The 19,098-nt window shown below is 37.9% G+C and overlaps 1 protein-coding gene across 23 annotated transcripts in view; it reads left to right on the forward strand.

Annotated features, from left to right (window-relative positions):
- SCEL (sciellin) overlaps positions 1–19,098 on the forward strand; it is a 132,998-nt gene that overhangs the window by 20,721 nt on the left and 93,179 nt on the right. For 22 of the 23 annotated variants that reach the window (XR_004346653.1, XR_004346654.1, XM_032611013.1 and 19 more), the window contains 5 exons: positions 4,017–4,076; positions 7,580–7,648; positions 12,829–12,897; positions 13,831–13,869; positions 14,892–14,972. Coding sequence is in view for 21 of the 23 variants with exons in the window: in XM_032611013.1 (XP_032466904.1) it covers positions 4,017–4,076; positions 7,580–7,648; positions 12,829–12,897; positions 13,831–13,869; positions 14,892–14,972 (318 nt within the window). In the remaining 2 variants the exon portion in view is untranslated. The remainder of the gene's footprint in view (positions 1–4,016; positions 4,077–7,579; positions 7,649–12,828; positions 12,898–13,830; positions 13,870–14,891; positions 14,973–19,098) is intronic. The other variant, XM_032611014.1, reaches the window with a different exon arrangement.

Here is a 19,098-nt window from a genome sequence, read left to right on the forward strand (position 1 = left end):
TTTCCAATTTGGATTCCTTTTATTTCTTTTTCTTCTCTGATTACTGTGGCTAAAACTTCCAAAACTATGTTGAATAATAGTGGTGAGATTGGGCAACCTTGTCTTGTTCCTGATCTTAGTGGAAATGGTTTCAGTTTTTCACCACTGAGAATGATGTTGGCTGTGGGTTTGTCATATATGGCCTTTATTATGTTTAGGTTAGTTCCCTCTATGCCTACTTTCTGGAGGCTTTTTATCATAAATGGGTGTTGAATTTTGTCAGAAGCTTTTTCTGCATCTATTGAGATTATCATATGGTTTTTATCCTTTAATTTGTTAATATTGTTTATCACATTGATTGATTTGCATATATTGAAGAATCCTTGCATTCCTGGGATAAACCCCACTTGATCATGGTGTATGATCCTTTTAATGTGCTGTTGGATTCTGTTTGCTAGTATTTTGTTGAGGATATTTGCATCTATGTTCATCAGTGATATTGGCCTGTAGTTTTCCTTTTCTTGTGACATCTTTGTCTGGTCTTGGTATCAGGGTGATGGTGGCCTCATAGAATGAGTTTGGGAGTGTTCCTCCCTCTGCTATATTTTGGAAGAGTTTGAGAAGGATAGGTGTTAGCTCTTCTCGAAATGTTTGATAGAATTCGCCTGTGAAGCCATCTGGTCCTGGGCTTTTTTTTTGGAAAGTTTTTAATCACAGTTTCAATATCAGTGCTTGTGATTGGTCTGTTTATATATTCTATTTCTTCCTGGTTCAGTCTTGGAAGGTTGTCCTTTTCTAGGAATTTGTCCATCTCTTCCAGATTGTCCATTTTATTGGGATATATTTGCTTATAGTAATCTCCCTTGGCCCTTTCTATTTCTGCAGTGTCAGTTGTTCTCATTTCTAATTCTGTTTTTTGAATCTTCTCCCTTTTTTTCTTGATGAGTCTGGTTAACGGCTTATCAATTTTGTTTATCTTCTCAAAGAACCAGCTTTTAGTTTTATTGATCTTTGCTATTGTTTTCTTCATTTCTTTTTCATTTATTTCTGATCTGCTCTCTATGATTTCTTTCCTTCTGCTACCTTTGGGTTTGTTTTGTTTTTCTTTCTCTAATTGTTTTAGGTGTAAGGTTAGGTTGTTTATTTGAGATGTTTCTTGAGGTAGGATTGTATTGCTATAAACATCCCTTTTACAACTCCTTTGCTGCATCCCATAGATTTTGGTTCATTGTGTTTTCGTTGTCATTTGTTTCAAGGTATATTTTTATTTCCTATTTGATTTCTTCAGTGATCTCTTGGTTAATTAGTAGTGTAGCGTTTAGCCTCCATGTGTTTGTATATTTTCCAGTTTTTTTTCCGGTAAGTGATCTCTAGTCTTATAGCATTGTGCTCAGAACTGATTCTTGATAGGATTTCAATTTTCCTAAACTTACCAAGGCTTGATTTGTGACCCAAGATATGATCTATCCTGGAGAATGATCCATGAGCACTTGAGAAGAAAGTGTATTCTGTTGTTTTTGGATGTAATGTCCTAAAAATATCAATTAAGTCCATCTTGTCTAATGTGTCATTTAAAGCTTGTGTTTTCTTATTTATTTTCATTTTGGATGATCTGTCCATTGGCAAAGTGAGGTGTTAACGTCCCCTAATATGATTGTGTTGCTGTCGATTTCCCCTTTTATGGCTGTTAGCATTTGCCTTATGTATTGAGGTGTTCCTATGTTGGGTGCATAAATATTTACAATTGTTATATCTTCTTCTTGGATTGATCCCTTGATCGTTGTGTAGTGTCCTTCTTTGTCTCTTGTAATAGATTTTATTTTAAAGTCTATTTTGCCTACTATGAAAATTGTTACTCCAGCTTTCTTTTGATTTCCATTTGCATGGAATATCTTTTTCCATGCCCTCACTTTCATTCTGTATGTGTCCCTAGGTCTGAAGTGGATCTCTTGTAGACACCATACATACAGGTCTTGTTTTTGTATCCATTCAGCCACTGTATGTCTTTTGGTTGAAGCATTTTATCCATTTACATTTAAGGTAATTATCAATATGTATGTTCCTATTACCATTTTCATAATTGTTTTGGGTTTGTTATTGTAGGTCTTTTCCTTCTCTTGTGTTTCCTGCCTAGAGAAGTTCCTTTAGCATTTGTTGTAAAGCTGCTTTGGTGGTGCTGAGCTCTCTTAGCTTTTGCTTGTCTGTAAAGGTTTTAATTTCTCCATCGAATCTGAATGAGATCCTGCTGGGTAGAGGAAACTTGGTTGTAGGTTTTTCCCTTTCATCACTTTAAATATGTCCTGCCACACCCTTCTGGGTTGCAGAGTTTCTGCTGGAAGATCAGCTGTTAACCTTATGGGGATTCCCTTGTATGTTATTTGTTGCTTTACCCTTTCTGCCTTTAATATTTTTTCTTTGTGTTTAATTTTTGATAGTTTGATTGATATGTGTCTTGGTGGCTTTCTCCTAGGATTTATCCTATATGGGACTCTGCACTTCCTGGACTTGATTAACTATTTCCTTTCCCATATTAGGGAAGTTTTCAACTATAATCTCTTCAAATATTTTCTCAGACCCTTTCTTTTTCTCTTCTTCTGGGACCCCTATAATTCGAACATTGGTGCGTTTAATGTTGTCCCAGAGGTCTCTGAGGCTGTCCTCAATTCCTTTCATTCTTTTTTCTTTATTCTTCTCTGCTGTAGTTATTTCCACTGTTTTATCTTCCAGGTCACTTATCTGTTCTTCTGCCTCATTTATTCTGCTATTGATTCCTTCTAGAGAATTTTAACTTTCATTTATTGTGTTTTTTGTCATTTTTTGTTTGCTCTTTAGTTCTTCTAGGTCCTTGTTAAACATTTGTTGTATTTTGTCCATTCTATTTCCAAGATTTTGCATCATCTTTACTATCATTACTCTGAATTATTTTTCAGGTAGACTGCCTATTTCCCCTTCATTTGTTTGGTCTGGTGGGTTTTTACCTTTCTCCCTCATCTGCTGCATATTTCTCTGTCTCCTCATTTTGCTTAACTTACTGTGTTTGGGGTCTCCATTTCACAGGCTGCAGGTTCCTAGTTCCTGTTGGTTTTGGTGTCTGCCCCCAGTCGGTAAGTTTGGTTCAATGTGTTGTGTAGGCTTTGTGGTGCAGGGTATGGGTGCCTGTATTCGGATGGATGAGGCTGGATCTTTTCTTTCTGGTGGACAGGACCACATCTGGTGGTATGTTTTTTGGTGTCTGTGAACTTATTATGATTTAGGCAGCCTTTCTGCTAATAGGTGGGGTTGTGTTCCTGTCTTGCTCGTTGTTTGGCATGAGATGTCCAGCACTGGAGCTTGGTGGTCATTGAGTGGAGCTGAGTCTTAGCATTGAGATGGAGATCTCTGGGAGAACTCTCGCCAATTGATATTACGATGGGCCGGGAGGTCTCTGGTGTACCAATATCCTGACGTCAGCTCTCCCATTTCAGAGGCTCAGGCCAACACCTGACCAGAACATCCAGACCCTGCTAGCGTTGGTCTACTGCAGAGGTGGCTCACCATGGGAACAAGGACAGTGACAGCAGAAGGTCTGGGAAGCAGTCTTTGTCATGAGCCCTCCCAGAGTCCTCCAATAGCCCCACCAAAGATCCTCTAGCCTGGGCTTAATTAAATTTAAAACATGTTTGAAAAAACGTTTGCCTTCCTGCAGAAAAGGACTTTTCTAATATATGCAAAGTAGATGGCCGCATGTTCCCACACTGCTGAAGAAAACCCCAAACCAAAAAGCCAAATAACAAACACTCATGCCATTGTTGAATCACATGGAAATCTCATGGGGTAAATTGGAATAATGATTGTTTGTAGTGACAAACTTTTTTCTTTTCACCATGCTCTTTCAAGTGGCGGCTGGTTAAAATAAATGCATAGTTGTGTTTTTACACCCAAAGTAAAATGAATTAACCTTGCCAAACATTGTGAGCTCTTTCATGTCTGCCTTATTTAATGCTTACTAAATACTGTGATAACTTCTTATGTGACTTGATTTTGTTCTTTCTCTGCAGATATGAAAATTATGGTAGGGTGGTACTCCATAGATGTAACTCCCATGATGCCTCAGACAGGTGGGTGTTTCAGATGAGTTATTCATTAGCAGAAACACAAAGACAGTCATTTTTGAGAGTAGACTTGTTCAAGACAGGCTGAATATTTGTAGCTAGCCTCAGGCTTTCCCTGACATTCTGGGCACATGAAGGAGAATCTGTGATATCATCAGGGGTGTTTACAGGGCAAACTGTGCTTTTCCAGCTTTATGCTTCCAGAATACGGCTTGGAGGTATAGAATAATCAATCCACTGCCTACCCTACCAGGGTGGCCCTCCTGACAGGAAAGGGAAGGGGCCGCCACAGAAACATAGGCTATTTCTGAGCCTTAGAGAAAGGAACCCTGAAAGCAGAACAACAGCTAAGTTCACTTGCTTTATGGGACAATACATTTCTTTTCAAAAACTCCTAGGCTTGTGGAAAACCACTAAATGATACTCAATGGCAAATAGACTGACAAATGTAAATTAGTCGGAAAATTCAAACAAAACTCGTAAGCACAATGATGTAAATAATCTAATATTGATGAAATAAATAGATAATATTCTTACTAAAGTACATTTATAGTCACACACATACAAACACCCACACCCATCAGAAGAACTTAACTATTTCTCAGACACAAGTTTTATCTGGTCCAGTAGCCAGTGTCTTCTACCAAGACATACTTACTGATTGTCTTTCATGGTGGGGACTTTAAAAAGTTAAGTAGACACTTTGAATATGTCTATTTTGGAATTTTTATCTGTGAATTTTTCTGAACCATTTAAAAAATTGTTCATGATTTTGATGTGTTCTCAGGGTCCTGAGTTTACCCCCCTCTACACAAAATATCTGATTGGTTTTTGGGTTTCCAGCCTTGGCTCATCCAATTGACTGTTCTGTGATTTGGCAGGCTCTCTCCATGCCCTCTCCTTGGTTGTCATGATTTTGGAGCTTACATCCTTGTTCTCTGTTGGCCCTCAACTCACCAAACAAAGGGAACCTAATCATCTGAATCCAGGCACCAGTGAAAAATGCCTCCTCCATTTTATTTGCCTTTCTCTGCAACTATTAAAGAACAAACATACTTGTTGTGAAGTGTGACCAGGCAGACTAAGCTTCGTGCTCTTAGTGTGTTTCAGAATAATGGGACCTTAATGCCGTCTATGCTTACTTTATATTTTAAACTCTGTTGGTTACCTGAACCCTTCCTGTTACTGGACAGCATTTTGGCTAAAGCACATCGAGCTTTTATCCTAAGTAACAAAAATCTGCAAGCCTGAGACATTTCCCCTTTGACCCCTTGACTTGCGTCTCAAACGACATCTTCCTAAAAGGTAGTGTAGGTTATATATCTCCTTGCATTTACTCAAATGGATGCCCATGTGACACTTTTCTACCCTTTTGAAGAGGCTGTGTCCACTTCGATGTTCACCCAATACCACGTTGGAGCACCTACTGTGTGCTGACATTGTGCCAGGTGCTGGGAACACAAAGATTCATAAGACACCAGCCTTGACCTTAAGGAACTCACATTTCATGGAAAAAGATGAATACATAAGCACAAATACTCAAATTTACCATGGAAAGTGCTTGTGGAAGCGTGTGCCGGTGCTATGGGAAGGAGCAGAGGGAGTGGCTAACTTCGCCTGAATGAGTGGGAGACCTCACTGAGGACGTGGTCGTTAAGAGGAGCTTCCAGCAGAAGCAATGATATGTCCAAGAGTTCCACACGAGCAGAGACTGAAAATAAAGGAAAAGGAAAATAAATAATAGTCTCATCACCCTAGAAAACAAGCTTCACAGTGTGCACAAACTAGGACATTTTACTGTCCTTCCTCTGCCCGATCATTAAAACATGTCACATGAGGCAGAAGGCAAAAATAGTACCTGTGGAGATGCCCTGTGTGAGCCAGTCCCTATTCTAAAGTCTGGGGACAAAACAAAATCCCCGCTTTCATAGAACTTGCTTCCTAGTTGAAGGTGGAGGGGGGAGAGACTGAAAATAAACAAACACAATATAATATGTCATGTGGTGATAAGTGCCTGGAAGAATAAAGCTGCTAATGAGACATACAACAGTAACATCTGCAAAAGGGGCTGTTTTCTGGAAGGGGGTCAGATGGCCCTGCAGCACCTACCTGCACTCATGTATTACACCTGCTGGTGAACCACACTATGATTTCACTCTGAGTTTCTTTTAAAATGCGGGGAATTGCATTAGGCTTTTTAAAAACCTTATTCTTGCTTTAACCACACTATTCCCTCTACCTCTGTTTGTTCATGTCTATTTATCCTCCAAGATCCACCTTGACCTGCACCTCATCCCGAAAGCCTTCTGTGATCCCCGCCTCTACAAATAAGCTTTCTCAGCTTCAAACTTCCTTGCACTTGACCTGAACCTTTTCTATGACACTGACCACTTGTTGCCCTTGGACGTATGTCTGATTTGTCCTCTAGCTCTGTGTGTGTAGGGGTTACAGATAATTCATTCTCGACTTCCTCACTCACAGTCATCAGCACAGTATATCGTTTACCTCCAAATATTTGCTTAATAAAGATACACTACATCAAGTTAAAAATTACATGTTAAATAGTATACTGTTTTAGTACTTTTTCTGATTCAGTATGTTTGGTCTGTCAGCTTCAAGTGATGCTTTGAAATGCAAACTGTAAATCATGGTATAATTCTCCAAAGAGCTTGCTTTCCCTGTATCACAAGGTTATATAAAGCATTAAACAGGCTTTTTTTTTTGCTGATTGATCAGTCTGATCAAGATAGCTCCACTGCTTTGGTGATCATCGTTCCTACTATTGGGCCTTCTATCTTCTTTTCCCTTATTTTCTTGTCTTCTCCCCACTCCCTTTTTTTTTCTATTTATGTGTCCATCTTAACTCTGCCTCTGTCTCTCCTCTCCTTTCTTCTCCTGGTCTCCCCTCTCTTCTCCTGTCCTTCCTATCCATCCTTTCTCTATTCCCCCACTGTCTTCTTTTCATTTCTTTCCAGTGTCTCCTGTTTCTCTCTTTTCCTCTTTTTCTTCTCTCTCCCTCCCTCTTTTCTGCCAGCAAGGTCTCTTCTCTCAACCCTGTCCACGGTACTGAACTTATAATGAAGCAACTTGTACATAGCTGTTGTGTTGGCTTATGGCTCTGCTGAAACTCTGCAAACAAAATATAGCTGATTATAAGGGACTGAGTTCCTATTACGTAAAAATCAACAACATTGAAAACACTACATATTAGTTACTAACCATTTTGCATGTTGTGTTTCTTGTTTTACATATCCTTATCACCAATTTGAATGTGTTACATTATAATTAGAATAATTGGACCTAGAGAAGAATTATTTTATTAGCATGGGGAATCGGGTTTGCTATATTTTATCCTACCCAAGTTAAAGCCTGGGAAGATTTTGGTACTCCAAATCTGTAACATGTACATCTCCTACCCGAATAGGACAAAATTTTACCAAATCCATGATAAGTTTTATAACTATTTTTTGTAATTTATTTGATCTTTCTATAATTATTTTTTGCTACAGGAAAACAAACGAGAGTGATGAGCCAAAAGCCACAATCAGTTGGTACAGATCTGGTGACACTTTGGACAGGTAAGGTGTTTTGAACCACACGAGTGGCATGCATAACATATGTTAAATCCAGTTTCTTATAAAGCATGAGACATTTAAATGTTTACCAAAGTAAGTTTTGAACCATGATATTTTATCTCCAGGGACAGAAGGACTATAAAGATTGAATTATCTTCTTCTTCAAAACTCACAAAATCTTGACTTGATATGCCATTTTCCTAAAATCTTGCTAGCAGTAGATCAATAGGAAAAATTCCGAAGAAACCGGTTTGAATACAGGTGGGGTGAGCACTGCATGTGGTCTGTTCAACTTTAAATGGAGAATATAGTTTTTGTGTGTATGAGTAGCCAGTTCTTGTTCTAACTTTGGTCTTTCCATCCCAGAGGCAGAGAAACAGCAGTTTCTGTATAATTACCTTATGGAGAGACTATACCTTTTAATAATACAGTAGTTTTGATCTGCTCTAGGATAAAGACATTAGCTCTTTACTTTAGAAAGTGAAACTACTCTTTCGGCAGTGGAGTCACCATATGGCTGTGGAATGAGTCATTGGCTGAGCTTGTTATTGGCTCAGTCTTAGACAGAGGGAAAAGAAGGGCTCATCCCTATATAGAAAATTGAGGAATATCTATTCAAGTTGAAGTGTAAATGCTACAAGTCACATTTTAATTTTATATTTGGTAGAGGTGCTTATTAGGCATAAGTAAAGAACAAAGTTAACATGTTATTTGGAATCTAGACATAGTGAATACCTGGGGCCATTTATAGTTGAAGCCACTCCCTGTAGCTAAAGATGTGCTACTTTTTGGAGACAAACATGCCACCCGCTACAATTGAAGCACATATGCTGAAACCTATGGCATCTAATAGATTCTATATTCACACAATGCCTGTGCCAATTAATACAGCAAATGCATGCACTTCTGCACTCTTCATAGCTTTTTAAAAAAAAATTTAATTGATTTATTGAAATCCATCAAAATTAATAGGCTCTACTTTTTGAAAGATACTGTTAAGAGATCAAAATCAAACCAAAGACAAGGAGAAAATATTTGCAAATCATATATCTGATAAAAAAAAACCCCACAAACTTGTATCCAGAGTTTATAAAGAACTCTGCAAATAAGAGAGAAGTACTTCCAAACAGCAGAGTAAGGACCTCCAAAAATCCACTCCTCCAGAAAAGTATTAACACTGGAAAAAACTGTCAAAATCAACTTTTTCCGAACTCTGGAAATTAACCAAAGGCTTGAAACAATTTGCTAAGTGTCTATTTAAGAAAAAGAGTTGGCTGTCAGTAAGAACGGCACAAATTGCCACATTTTAAAGCTTCCTATTCACCTATTCCTCTCCCCAGCTCCATGGTAGCCTTGAAAACCAGCAGTCTGGGAACAACAGTAGCTTCTTCATAGCTTTTTAAGTCAATCTCCCGAATAGCAGACAATCAGCCCTGGTATCCCTAAGGAGGTGACTTCTCTCTTGTAATTCAAAAATCAGTTTGTGAGAGGAGTCATAGTACCTCTGCCCATTCACCTCCGCCTTGCAGGCTGTCCTATTACACTGCGAATTGAGGACGGAAACCCTACTTCTAGGAATGTAATTGCAAGTGAGATAATTATGTCTCAAGAAAGGTGAATATGTGGGAGACCTAAGCCTTTGTAGGTTGTGTGTCTGAAAGCTTTTCTCAGGCCAGTCAAAATAGAGCCTTGGAACTTAGCGATACACTAGACCAGGCCTCACAGGCAAGCTAACTGAGCTAACTGAGTCATTCTCAGCCTCAGTGACAAATCAGAATTACCTAGAGAGCTTTTTAACTCTGCTGATGACTTGGTCCCACCAGCTCTCATCCCCCAAATTCTAATTTAATTAGTCTGAGGTAGGACTCGGACATTTTTTAAAGCTTAGGAAGTGATTCTGATGTGCAGCCAAAATTTAGAGCCACCAACCTAGCCCAAACCTTCATCTTGTAAACTAGAAAATGAGGCCAGAGACTCCCTGCTTTATTTACACAGAGGTTTAGCGGCACATGTTTGGAAGAAGTATCCTGGTCAGGTCCTTCCGCAGGTAGTGTCTGTCTCCCAAGAGTGAGCTACATCTCTGTAAGTGTGGGAACAGATGTGAGGGAGAGAACACAGGAGTCTGTAAAGAAAGGCAAGTCCTCATAACAGGAGTCAGACTCCTATCATGCAGGCCACTCCAAGTGCAAGAGGTGAAATAATTTGGGGAGGTAGCTGATCAAATGTATCAGGTGTGTGAATATGTGTGCCATTTCAATACTAACGCATATAATGAGTAGGAGAAAAGTACTGACTTTACATTTGAAGAGTTCCCTTTTAAAATATACATCTGTTGGTAAAAATATGAAGTGTTCTAAAGAAATATAAGTAAATAATTGTGTACATGCATACACTATGGCGCAAAGCCTGAAGGTGGTTTCTTGACTAATTTGGAAAACCTAGGTTAAGGAGCCCTCTAGTGTTCGGTTATGGAAGTGTTACTTTTCCTTTGGTTGGTTGGATCCTGCTGCTAGTTATATTGTTTAGGTATTTCCTGTCTCTAAGACTGACTCCTATTAATCTCATATCACAACTTGGCAGAAAATTAGTTTCTAAGAGAAGTACAAAGTTAATCTCCCTAAGTAATAAGAAATTGATGAATGCATTGGAATGATGGTTTAGAGTTCTCTCCAATACTGTTTATACACTGATTCCCCTAGTGGAGTGAGAGAGATAGTGGAGGTGAAAAATAACAACTGAAGAAAGACATGTTGATCATGAGTGTTGGAACAATTACACTACAGAACCAGGTGTACGACATTGGGGCCTACTGGGAAGACTTTGGAGATAGACTACTTCCCGGCTGTGTGGCCAAGAGAAAGCCACCCACCTTCTCTGAGACGCCATTTCTTCATCTATAAAGCGAAAATAATTATACGTACCTTGTAGGGATGTTCTGAAGAGTAGAGGAAATTGTATAAGATGAGTGGCAAAGAGTAATAGGTAGCTATTTTTATTATTACATGCAGTATTGCCCACATAGATCAACACAGTAGAATTTTGATTAACTTCATTTAATTGTAACCTCAGAACTCTCCTTTATTTAAACCTTGAAGGTGTTTGAAATTAACACTCTGTTTTCTTTAGACAGATTGTCATTTTCCCTGTACCAGAGTAGCAATTTCCCAAGATTATTTTTATCTTATGTGAGGATCTCACAGACAGCTGTAAACGCTGAGTAGTTTCCACAGAACATTTAAGATTTAGGATTACCTGACATCTTATGGTATTCACAGTGGTTTACTGCAGAGCTCTTTAACTATAAACACATCAGAGGCTCAGTAGCAATTAGTACAGGGAATTTACTTACAGTCTTTGACCTAATGATCACCTGAGAGATCATCATGAGTTGTTTTTTTTTTTTTTTTTGCGGTACACGGGCCTCTCACTGTCGTTGCCTCTCCCGTTGTGGAGCACAGGCTCCGGACGCACAGGCCCAGCAGCCACGGCTCACGGGCCCAGCCACTCTGCTGCATGTGGGATCTTCCCGGACCGGGGAACGAACCTGTGTCCCCTGCATCGGCAGGCGGACTCTCAACCACTGCGCCACCAGGGAAGCCCTCATCATGAGTTTTTAATACTTGGATTCATTCTGTACAAGATAATACCTGTATTGTGAACAGTCTATTGAGAATATGGAGCTCTGGAGAATTCCAACCTTTCTTCCTTTTTACATTCAAGAGTTATCAGTTTGTGGCATTACGTACCATAAACAGAAACTATTTGGGGTTGACTCGTGGAATTTTAACAATTAGGGTTATTTACCCAATGTTTTAGTTACACATGTCAAAGTGACATCTAGGAATTGAAATCATTTTAAAGCTATGACAATTAAGCCATATTTTTCTATCATGAGTTTTTTTTTTTTTTTTAGAACAAGGCAAGGTTAGTGTCCTTCTTCCCAGGAACAGTTTATAAAGCCCTGTACTAAAGTGGATGATAAAAGTGAAAGTTTAGAGAAAGTTATAGTAGACCCATAGTATGGGATCAACAGAAGAATCTTGCTGATCTTTCTTCTGGAGCCTGATTTTGCCACATCCTAGCTTTGTGCAAGCCTGCAGAGTGCTCCAGAAGACAGCCCCACATCTCAGGAAGAGCTTTCCTATCTGGTGTGTTCTTCCTGGCGGGAAGGGACAGAACAGGGGTTGCAGTTGTGAGATCCCACCACTGGCATGCAGACTACAGGATTCCTAGTTTGTCTTATGACCCAAAGGACAGACAAACACACCTTTTCCAGAACTACCCTCCTTGTGGAGACCTGAGTTTAGAGGGTTTAAAACCTCTGATGGTCCACAGGGCCTATTAACAAAATGTGTTAGTCAGTGTAAACAAGTTTGCCAGGGTAGAGCAACTCTTGTAACAAGTTCCTTCTCCTGCCTCCAAATCTTGGTCGGTTAGCCCGATAGAAGATTACTGCTCACTCCCCTCAGAGTCCAAAGGGATTGGCTGGAAAATTAGGGGATGACCCTGTTCCATGGAATGACTCAGGGACCTAGGTTCTTTCCTAGGTTTTAATGCTGCCATCTTCAATCCATGGGCATCAAAGCCATAGCAGAAGGGGAAGAAAGAGCAAGGAGGATCACACAAGAGGTTTTATGATGGGTTTGCGAGTCATGAATAATATTTCTGCCCACGTTCTTTAGTTTAGAATGCAATCATATGGTCCCAACTTAATTGTAATGAAGATTGGGAAATATGGTCTTCCTGTGTGCTCAGAAGGAAAATAAAGAGTTTGACAAGCATATAGAATTGCCTATGCCACAAAACATTTTTTTAAAAATTGCTTAAGTCTTCCATTGGTTCCTTGTAGCGACATAGGAAGTACTGTCATTGGCTAGATATATTATTAAACAATAATGAATATGAAATAGTTAATGAGTTAAATGCTCAAATGAGTCAGAAAGGCTAGTTGAAAAACATAAACTTTACAAGTTGCAAACTGTATCAAAATAGCCTCATAAATAGATTTTGTTGTAAGAAGCTTTTTTGTTAATTGCAAAATTTTCTAACATGTAACACCTGAAAAGCAATTGTTTTTACCAGAGAAAGTTTCTGTTGTGAAGTGATTATAGCAAGAACGAGATCTGAAAGGAGTTTAATAATCTAAATGTTCATCCAGACTTTTGTCTTATTTCTTTATAAAGGATCTCAGACAGAAATGATGCTGCCAAAACATATAAGGCCAATACCCTGGATAACCGAGTAACGAACAGGTAACAGTATCTACTAACTTTGGGAAAGGCTCAAGTAATACAATATTTTTCTAAGCGTTACTTATTTACTTGATATTAAGTAGGATTCTTCAATCCTGCTTAATATCTTTCTATAAATTCTCATCCTCTATATTTTTTGTTTTGTTTTTTAGATGTTGGGGGTAGCAGTTTATTAATTAATTAATTTATTTTTGCTGTGTTGGGTCTTCGTTTCTGTGCAAGGGCTTTCTCTAGTTGCGGCGAGCAGGGGCCACTCTTCATCGCGGTGCGCGGGCCTCTCCTGTTGCGGAGTACAGGCTCCAGACGCGCAGGCTCAGTAGTTGTGGCTCACGGGCCTAGTTGCTCCGCGGCATGTGGGATCCTCCCAGACCAGGGCTCGAACCCGTGTCCCCTGCATTAGCAGGCAGATTCTCAACCACTGTGCCACCAGGGAAGCCCCATTCTCTATTTTTTTTTTCACACAAATAATTCTGGCATAAAAACTTTACTCCTGCTCATGGTTAAAGAAAAATAAAGTCTTACTTCTGGCTTCAAAATCAAGAGAGTTCATTGCTTCAGGCCATCATTCTTACCACATTTATGTTTCTGTTTAAGTTATCCTGGTGGCAAGATTATGAAATACATGTAAACGTCAATTTTACATTCCTATTGTTAAAGAAAATTACTGAACCCAGCAAACAAAAACACGGGGCTTAAAAGATAATGAATTTTCTAAAGAAAAAAAAATTCTTTTGGAATCTAATACACAAAAGGTAAAAAAATCATGAGATCAACTTTTCAAATTTATTCAAATACTGATGCTTTCTTTTTTTTTTCTCGCAAATAATGTTAACTTTTAATAATAATAACTCTAAGTTCATGGACAATTGCAAATTGATGCAAGAATTCATTCTTTGTTGCTGCTCAAACTTTGCCTTCTTTTTTTCTTACCAGAAACATGTCCACGTTTCGCTCACCAGAAGAAACAAAGATGTATGTACTTTTCTAACTGACATTACATTTTAAGAATAAAGTGTATTTCTTCCTATGTGTTCAAGAAAAATCAGGATATACTGCCCTCAGACCAGAGTTTCATTGTAGTTCAGCCATGCCCCCATAGCTTTGGCAGAGTTGAATAGTAGAAATAATGAAATGCTCTACAAAATTTCAAGTGTTTTCTGTCTGGACTTTTACACAGAAGGACTTCTCCTCTAACCAAACACCAAAGCTTAAGTCATTCTTTTTTTTCTTTTCTTTTTTTAAAATCTAGAACCTTTTAATTTTTTCCCTATTCCTATGGCAACTCTTTCTTCTTGCACATTTCACTTGCTCCCAAAACACCCATCGTATCTACAATACAACTTAGTCATGAAATCATGGCTTTGCTAACAATCTATGTAGACAAAATACATTTTCCCTGTACTAACAATGGTTGTTATAAACTACCAAACTAGGTAGATTTTTGAAAACTTAGTTGGTTTTTAAATTTGTATTTACAAATAAAGTAATTTTCACACTGGACTGCACCTCCAGTAGTTGAAAAAGGCCTGAGTGACCTCCATTTTTTTTTGAGGGTCTGCATATATTAATAAATGCTAAATAGAGATTTAAAATGGTGTGATTTTTAAATGTTTTCTTAAACTAATGCTTTTAATGCAAAAAATTTCAATATGATTCTGTTAGTCACAACATATACAGGATCAAAAAATATATGTAGGAATCCATAGGACATTGGAATTGATTGGTCTGGGTTTCAGACACACCATGTCATATAATGAATGACTTCTTCATTCAATTCCTTCGGTTTTAATTATTTGTATGATAGCCTGGCAATTTGTAAAATAGTAAACTAAGGAAGAACTTTTTCTCTTGCTGCTCTTTCCTGCTGAAGTGAAATATTTTGTGATGGATTCAGAGCAGGTGGGAATATGAGTAGATTATAAGACCTTTCAAAGGTGGGGTAGAGTGGAAAAGTTTCAGAAATGTGATCATTGTTTGTTCTTGCAATGAAACAGGCAACCTGGAAGTTTGTTCAGTGCAAATGCCACCAACACCCCAGCTTCCAACTCTGCTACTACTCCTGTAAAGAAAAAGAGGTATGATGGGCTCGTTGAGACTACCTCTTGCTGCAGTTCCGTAAGGGATTATTCTTTATTAATTTCGGAACCAAAACATCCACCAAGGCCCCCAGGCGGCGTCCAGAAGTTGCTCTGCCCTTCCTCATTATTCTCTCCAAAATTTGTTTTAATTTCCATTTCTCTAGGAGGTGGGTCAAAAAGGATCTTGCTGTGATTTATGTCATAAAGTGTTTTGCCTATGTTTTCCTCTAAAGGTTCGATAGTGTCTGGCCTTACATTTAGGTCTTTAATCCATTTTGAGTTTATTTTTGTGTATGGTGTCAGGGACTGTTCTAATTTCATTCTTTTACTAGTAGCTCTCCAGTTTTCCCAGCACCACTTATTGAAGAGGCTGTCTTTTCTCCATTGTATATTCTTGCCTCCTTTACCAAAAATTAGGTGACCATAGGTGCGTGGGTTTATCTCTGGGCTTTCTATCCTGTTCCATTGATTTACATTTCTGTTTTTGTGCTGGTACCATACTGTGTTGATTACTGTAGCTTTGTAGTATAGTCTGAAAACAGGGAGCCTGATTGCTCCAGCTCTGTTTTTCTTTCTCAAGGTTGCTTTGACTATTCGCAGTCTTTTGTGTTTCCATACAAATTGTGAAATTTTTTGTTCTAGGTTTGTTCTAGGTCTGAAAAATGCCATTGGTAGTTTGATAGGGATTGCATTGAATCTGTAGATTGCTTTGGGTAGTATAGTCATTTTCACAATGTTCATTCTTCCAGTCCAGGAACATGGTATATCTCTCCATCTGTTTGTATCATCTTTAATTTCTTTCATCAGTGTCTTATACTTTTCTGCATATAGGTCTTTAGTCTCCATAGGTAGGTTTATTCCTAGGTATTCTATTCTTTTTGTTGCAATGGTAAATGAGAGTGTTTCCTTAATTTCACTTTCAGATTTTTCATCATTAGTGTATAGGAATGAAAGAGATTTGTGTGCATTAATTTTGTATCCTGCTACTTTCCCAAATTTATTGATTAGTTCTAGTAGTTTTCTGGTAGCATCTTTAGGATTCTCTATGTATAGTATCATGTCATCTGCAAACAGTGACTGCTTTACTTCTTCTTTTCTGATTTGAATTCATTTTATTTCTTTTTCTTCTCTGATTGCTGTGGCTAAAACTTCCAAAAATATGTTGAATAATAGTGGTGAGAGTGGGCAACCTTGTCTTGTTCCTAATCTTAGTGGAAATGGTTTCAATTTTTCACCATTGAGGAGATGTTGGCTGTGAGTTTGTCATATATGGCCTTTATTATGTTGAGGTAAGTTCCCTCCATGCCTACTTTCTGGAGGCTTTTTATCATAAATGGGTGTTGAATTTTGTCAAAAGCTTTTTCTGCCTCTATTGAGATGATCATGATCATATGGTTTTTATTCTTCAGTTTATTAATATGGTGTATCACACTGATTGATTTGCATGTATTGAAGAATCCTTGCATTTCTGGAATAAACCCCACTTGATCACGGTGTATGATCTTTTTAACGTGCTGTTGTGTTCTATTTGCGAGTATTTTGTTGAGGATATTTGCACCTATGTTCCTCAGTGATATTGACCTGTAGTTTTCTTTCTTTGTGACATCTTTGTGTTGTTTTGGTATCAGGGTGATGGTGGCCTCATAGAATGAGTTTGGGAGTGTTCCTCCCTCTGCTATATTTTGGAAGAGTTTGAGAAGGATAGGTGTTAGCTCTTCTGTAAATGTTTGATAGAATTCGCCTGTGAAGCCATCTGGTCCTGGGCTTTTGTTTGTTGGAAGATTTTTAATCACAATTTCAATTTCAGTGCTTGTGACTGGTCTGTTTATATATTCTATTTCTTCCTGGTTCAGTCTTGGAAGGCTGTGCTTTTCTAAGAATTTGTCCATTTCTTCCAGGTTGTCCATTTTATTGGCATATAGTTGCTTGTAGTAATGTCTCATGATCCTTTGTATTTCTGCAGTGTCAGTTGTTACTTCTCCTTTTTCATTTCTAATTCTGTTGATTTGAGTGTTCTCCCTATTTTTCTTGATGAGTCTGGCTAATAGGTTATCAATTTTGTTTATCTTCTCAAAGAACCAGCTTTTAGTTTTATTGATCTTTGCTACTGTTTCCCTCATTTCTTTTTCATTTATTTCTCATCTGATCTTTATGACTTCTTTCCTTCTGCTAACTTTGGGGTTTTTTTGTTCTTCTTTCTCTAATTGGTTTAAGTGTACAGTTAGGTTGTTTATTTGAGATGTTTCTTAAGGTAGGATTGTATTGCTATAAACTCCCTTCTTAGAACTGCTTTTGCTGCATCCTATAGGTTTTGGGTGGCTGTGTTTTCATTGTCATTTGTTTCTAGATATTTTCTGGTGTCCTGATTGATTTCTTTAGTGAGCTCTTGGTTATTTAATAGTGTATTGTTTACCCTCCATGTGTTTGTATTTTTTACAAATTTGTTCCTGTAATTGATATCTAGTCCCATAGCACTGTGGTTGGAAAAGATAATTGATACGATTTCAATTTTCTTAAATCTACCAAGGCTTGATTTGTGACCCAAGTTTGATCTATCCTGGAGAATGTTCCATGAGCACTTGAGAAGAAATTGTATTCTGTTGTTTTTGGATGGAATGTCCTATAAATAACAATTAAGTCCATCTTGTTTAATGTATCATTTAAAGCTTGTGTTTCCTTATTTATTTTCACTTTGGATGATCTGTCCATTGGTGAAAGTGGGATGTTAAGTCCCCTACTATGATTGTGTTACTGTCAATTTCTCCTTTTGTGGCTGTTAGCATTTGCCTTATGTATTGAGGTGCTCCTATGTTGGGTGCATAAATATTTACAATTGTTATATCTTCTTCTTGGATTGATCCCTTGATCATTATATAGTGTTCTTCTTTGTCTCTTGTAATAGTCTTTATTTTAAAGAGAACTGAGAACTGCTACTCCAGCTTTCTTTTGATTGCCATTTGCATGGAATATCTTTTTCCATCCCCTCACTTTCAGTCTGTATGTATCCCTAAGTTTGAAGTGAGCTTCTTGTAGACAGCATATATACTGGTCTTGTTTTTGTATCCATTCAGCCAGTCTATGTCTTTTGGTTGGAGCATTTAAACCATTTACATTTAAGGTAATTATCGATATGTGTGTTCCTATAAACATTTTCTTAATTGTTTTTGGTTTTTATTGTAGGTAAAAATTTTCCTTCTCTTTTGTTTCCTGCCTAGAGAAGTTCCTTTAGCTTTTGTTGTAAAGCTGGTTTGGTGCTGCTGAATTCTCTTAGCTTTTGCTTGTCTGTAAAGGTTTTAATTTCTCCACCGAATCTGAATGAGATCCTTGCTGTGTAGGGTAATCTTGGTTTTTCCCTTTCATCACTTTAAATATGTCCTGCCACACCCTTCTGGCTTGCAGATTTTCTGCTGAAAGATCAGCCGTTAACCTTATGGGGATTCTCTTGTATGTTATTTGTTGTTTTTCCCTTGCTGCTTTTAATATTTTTTCTTTGTATTTAATTTTTGATAATTTGATTAATATGTGCCTTGGCATGTTTCTCCTTGGATTTATCCTTTATGGGATTCTCTGCACTTCCTGGACTTGATTAACCCTTTCCTTTTCCATATTAGGGAAGTTTTCAACTATAATGTCTTTAAATATTTTCTCAGTCCCTTTCTTTTTCTCTTCTTCTTTTGGGACCCCTATAATTCAAATGTTGGTGCATTTAATGTTGTCCCAGAGGTCTCTTAGAGTGTCGTCAATTCTTTTCATTCTTTTTTCTTTATTCTGCTCTGCAGTAGTTATTTCCACTATTTTATCTTCCAGGTCACTTATCCATTCTTCTGCCTCAGTTATTCTTTTATTGATTCCTTCTAGAGAATTTTTAATTTCATTTATTATGTTGTTCATCATTGTTTGTTTGCTCTTTGGTTCTTCTAGGCCCTTGTTAAACGTTTCTTGTAATTTCTCCATTCTATTTCCAAGATTTTGGATCATCTTTACTATAATTATTCTGAATTCTTTTTCAGTTGGACTGCCTATTTCCTGTTCATTTGTATTGTGTGGTGGGTTTTTACCTTACTCCTTCATCTGCTGTGTGCTTCTATGTCTTCTCATTTTGCTTAACTTACTGTGTTTGGGG

Source organism: Phocoena sinus, chromosome 18 (genome assembly GCF_008692025.1).
Source record: "Phocoena sinus isolate mPhoSin1 chromosome 18, mPhoSin1.pri, whole genome shotgun sequence".
In the NCBI taxonomy this organism is placed as follows: domain Eukaryota; kingdom Metazoa; phylum Chordata; class Mammalia; order Artiodactyla; family Phocoenidae; genus Phocoena; species Phocoena sinus.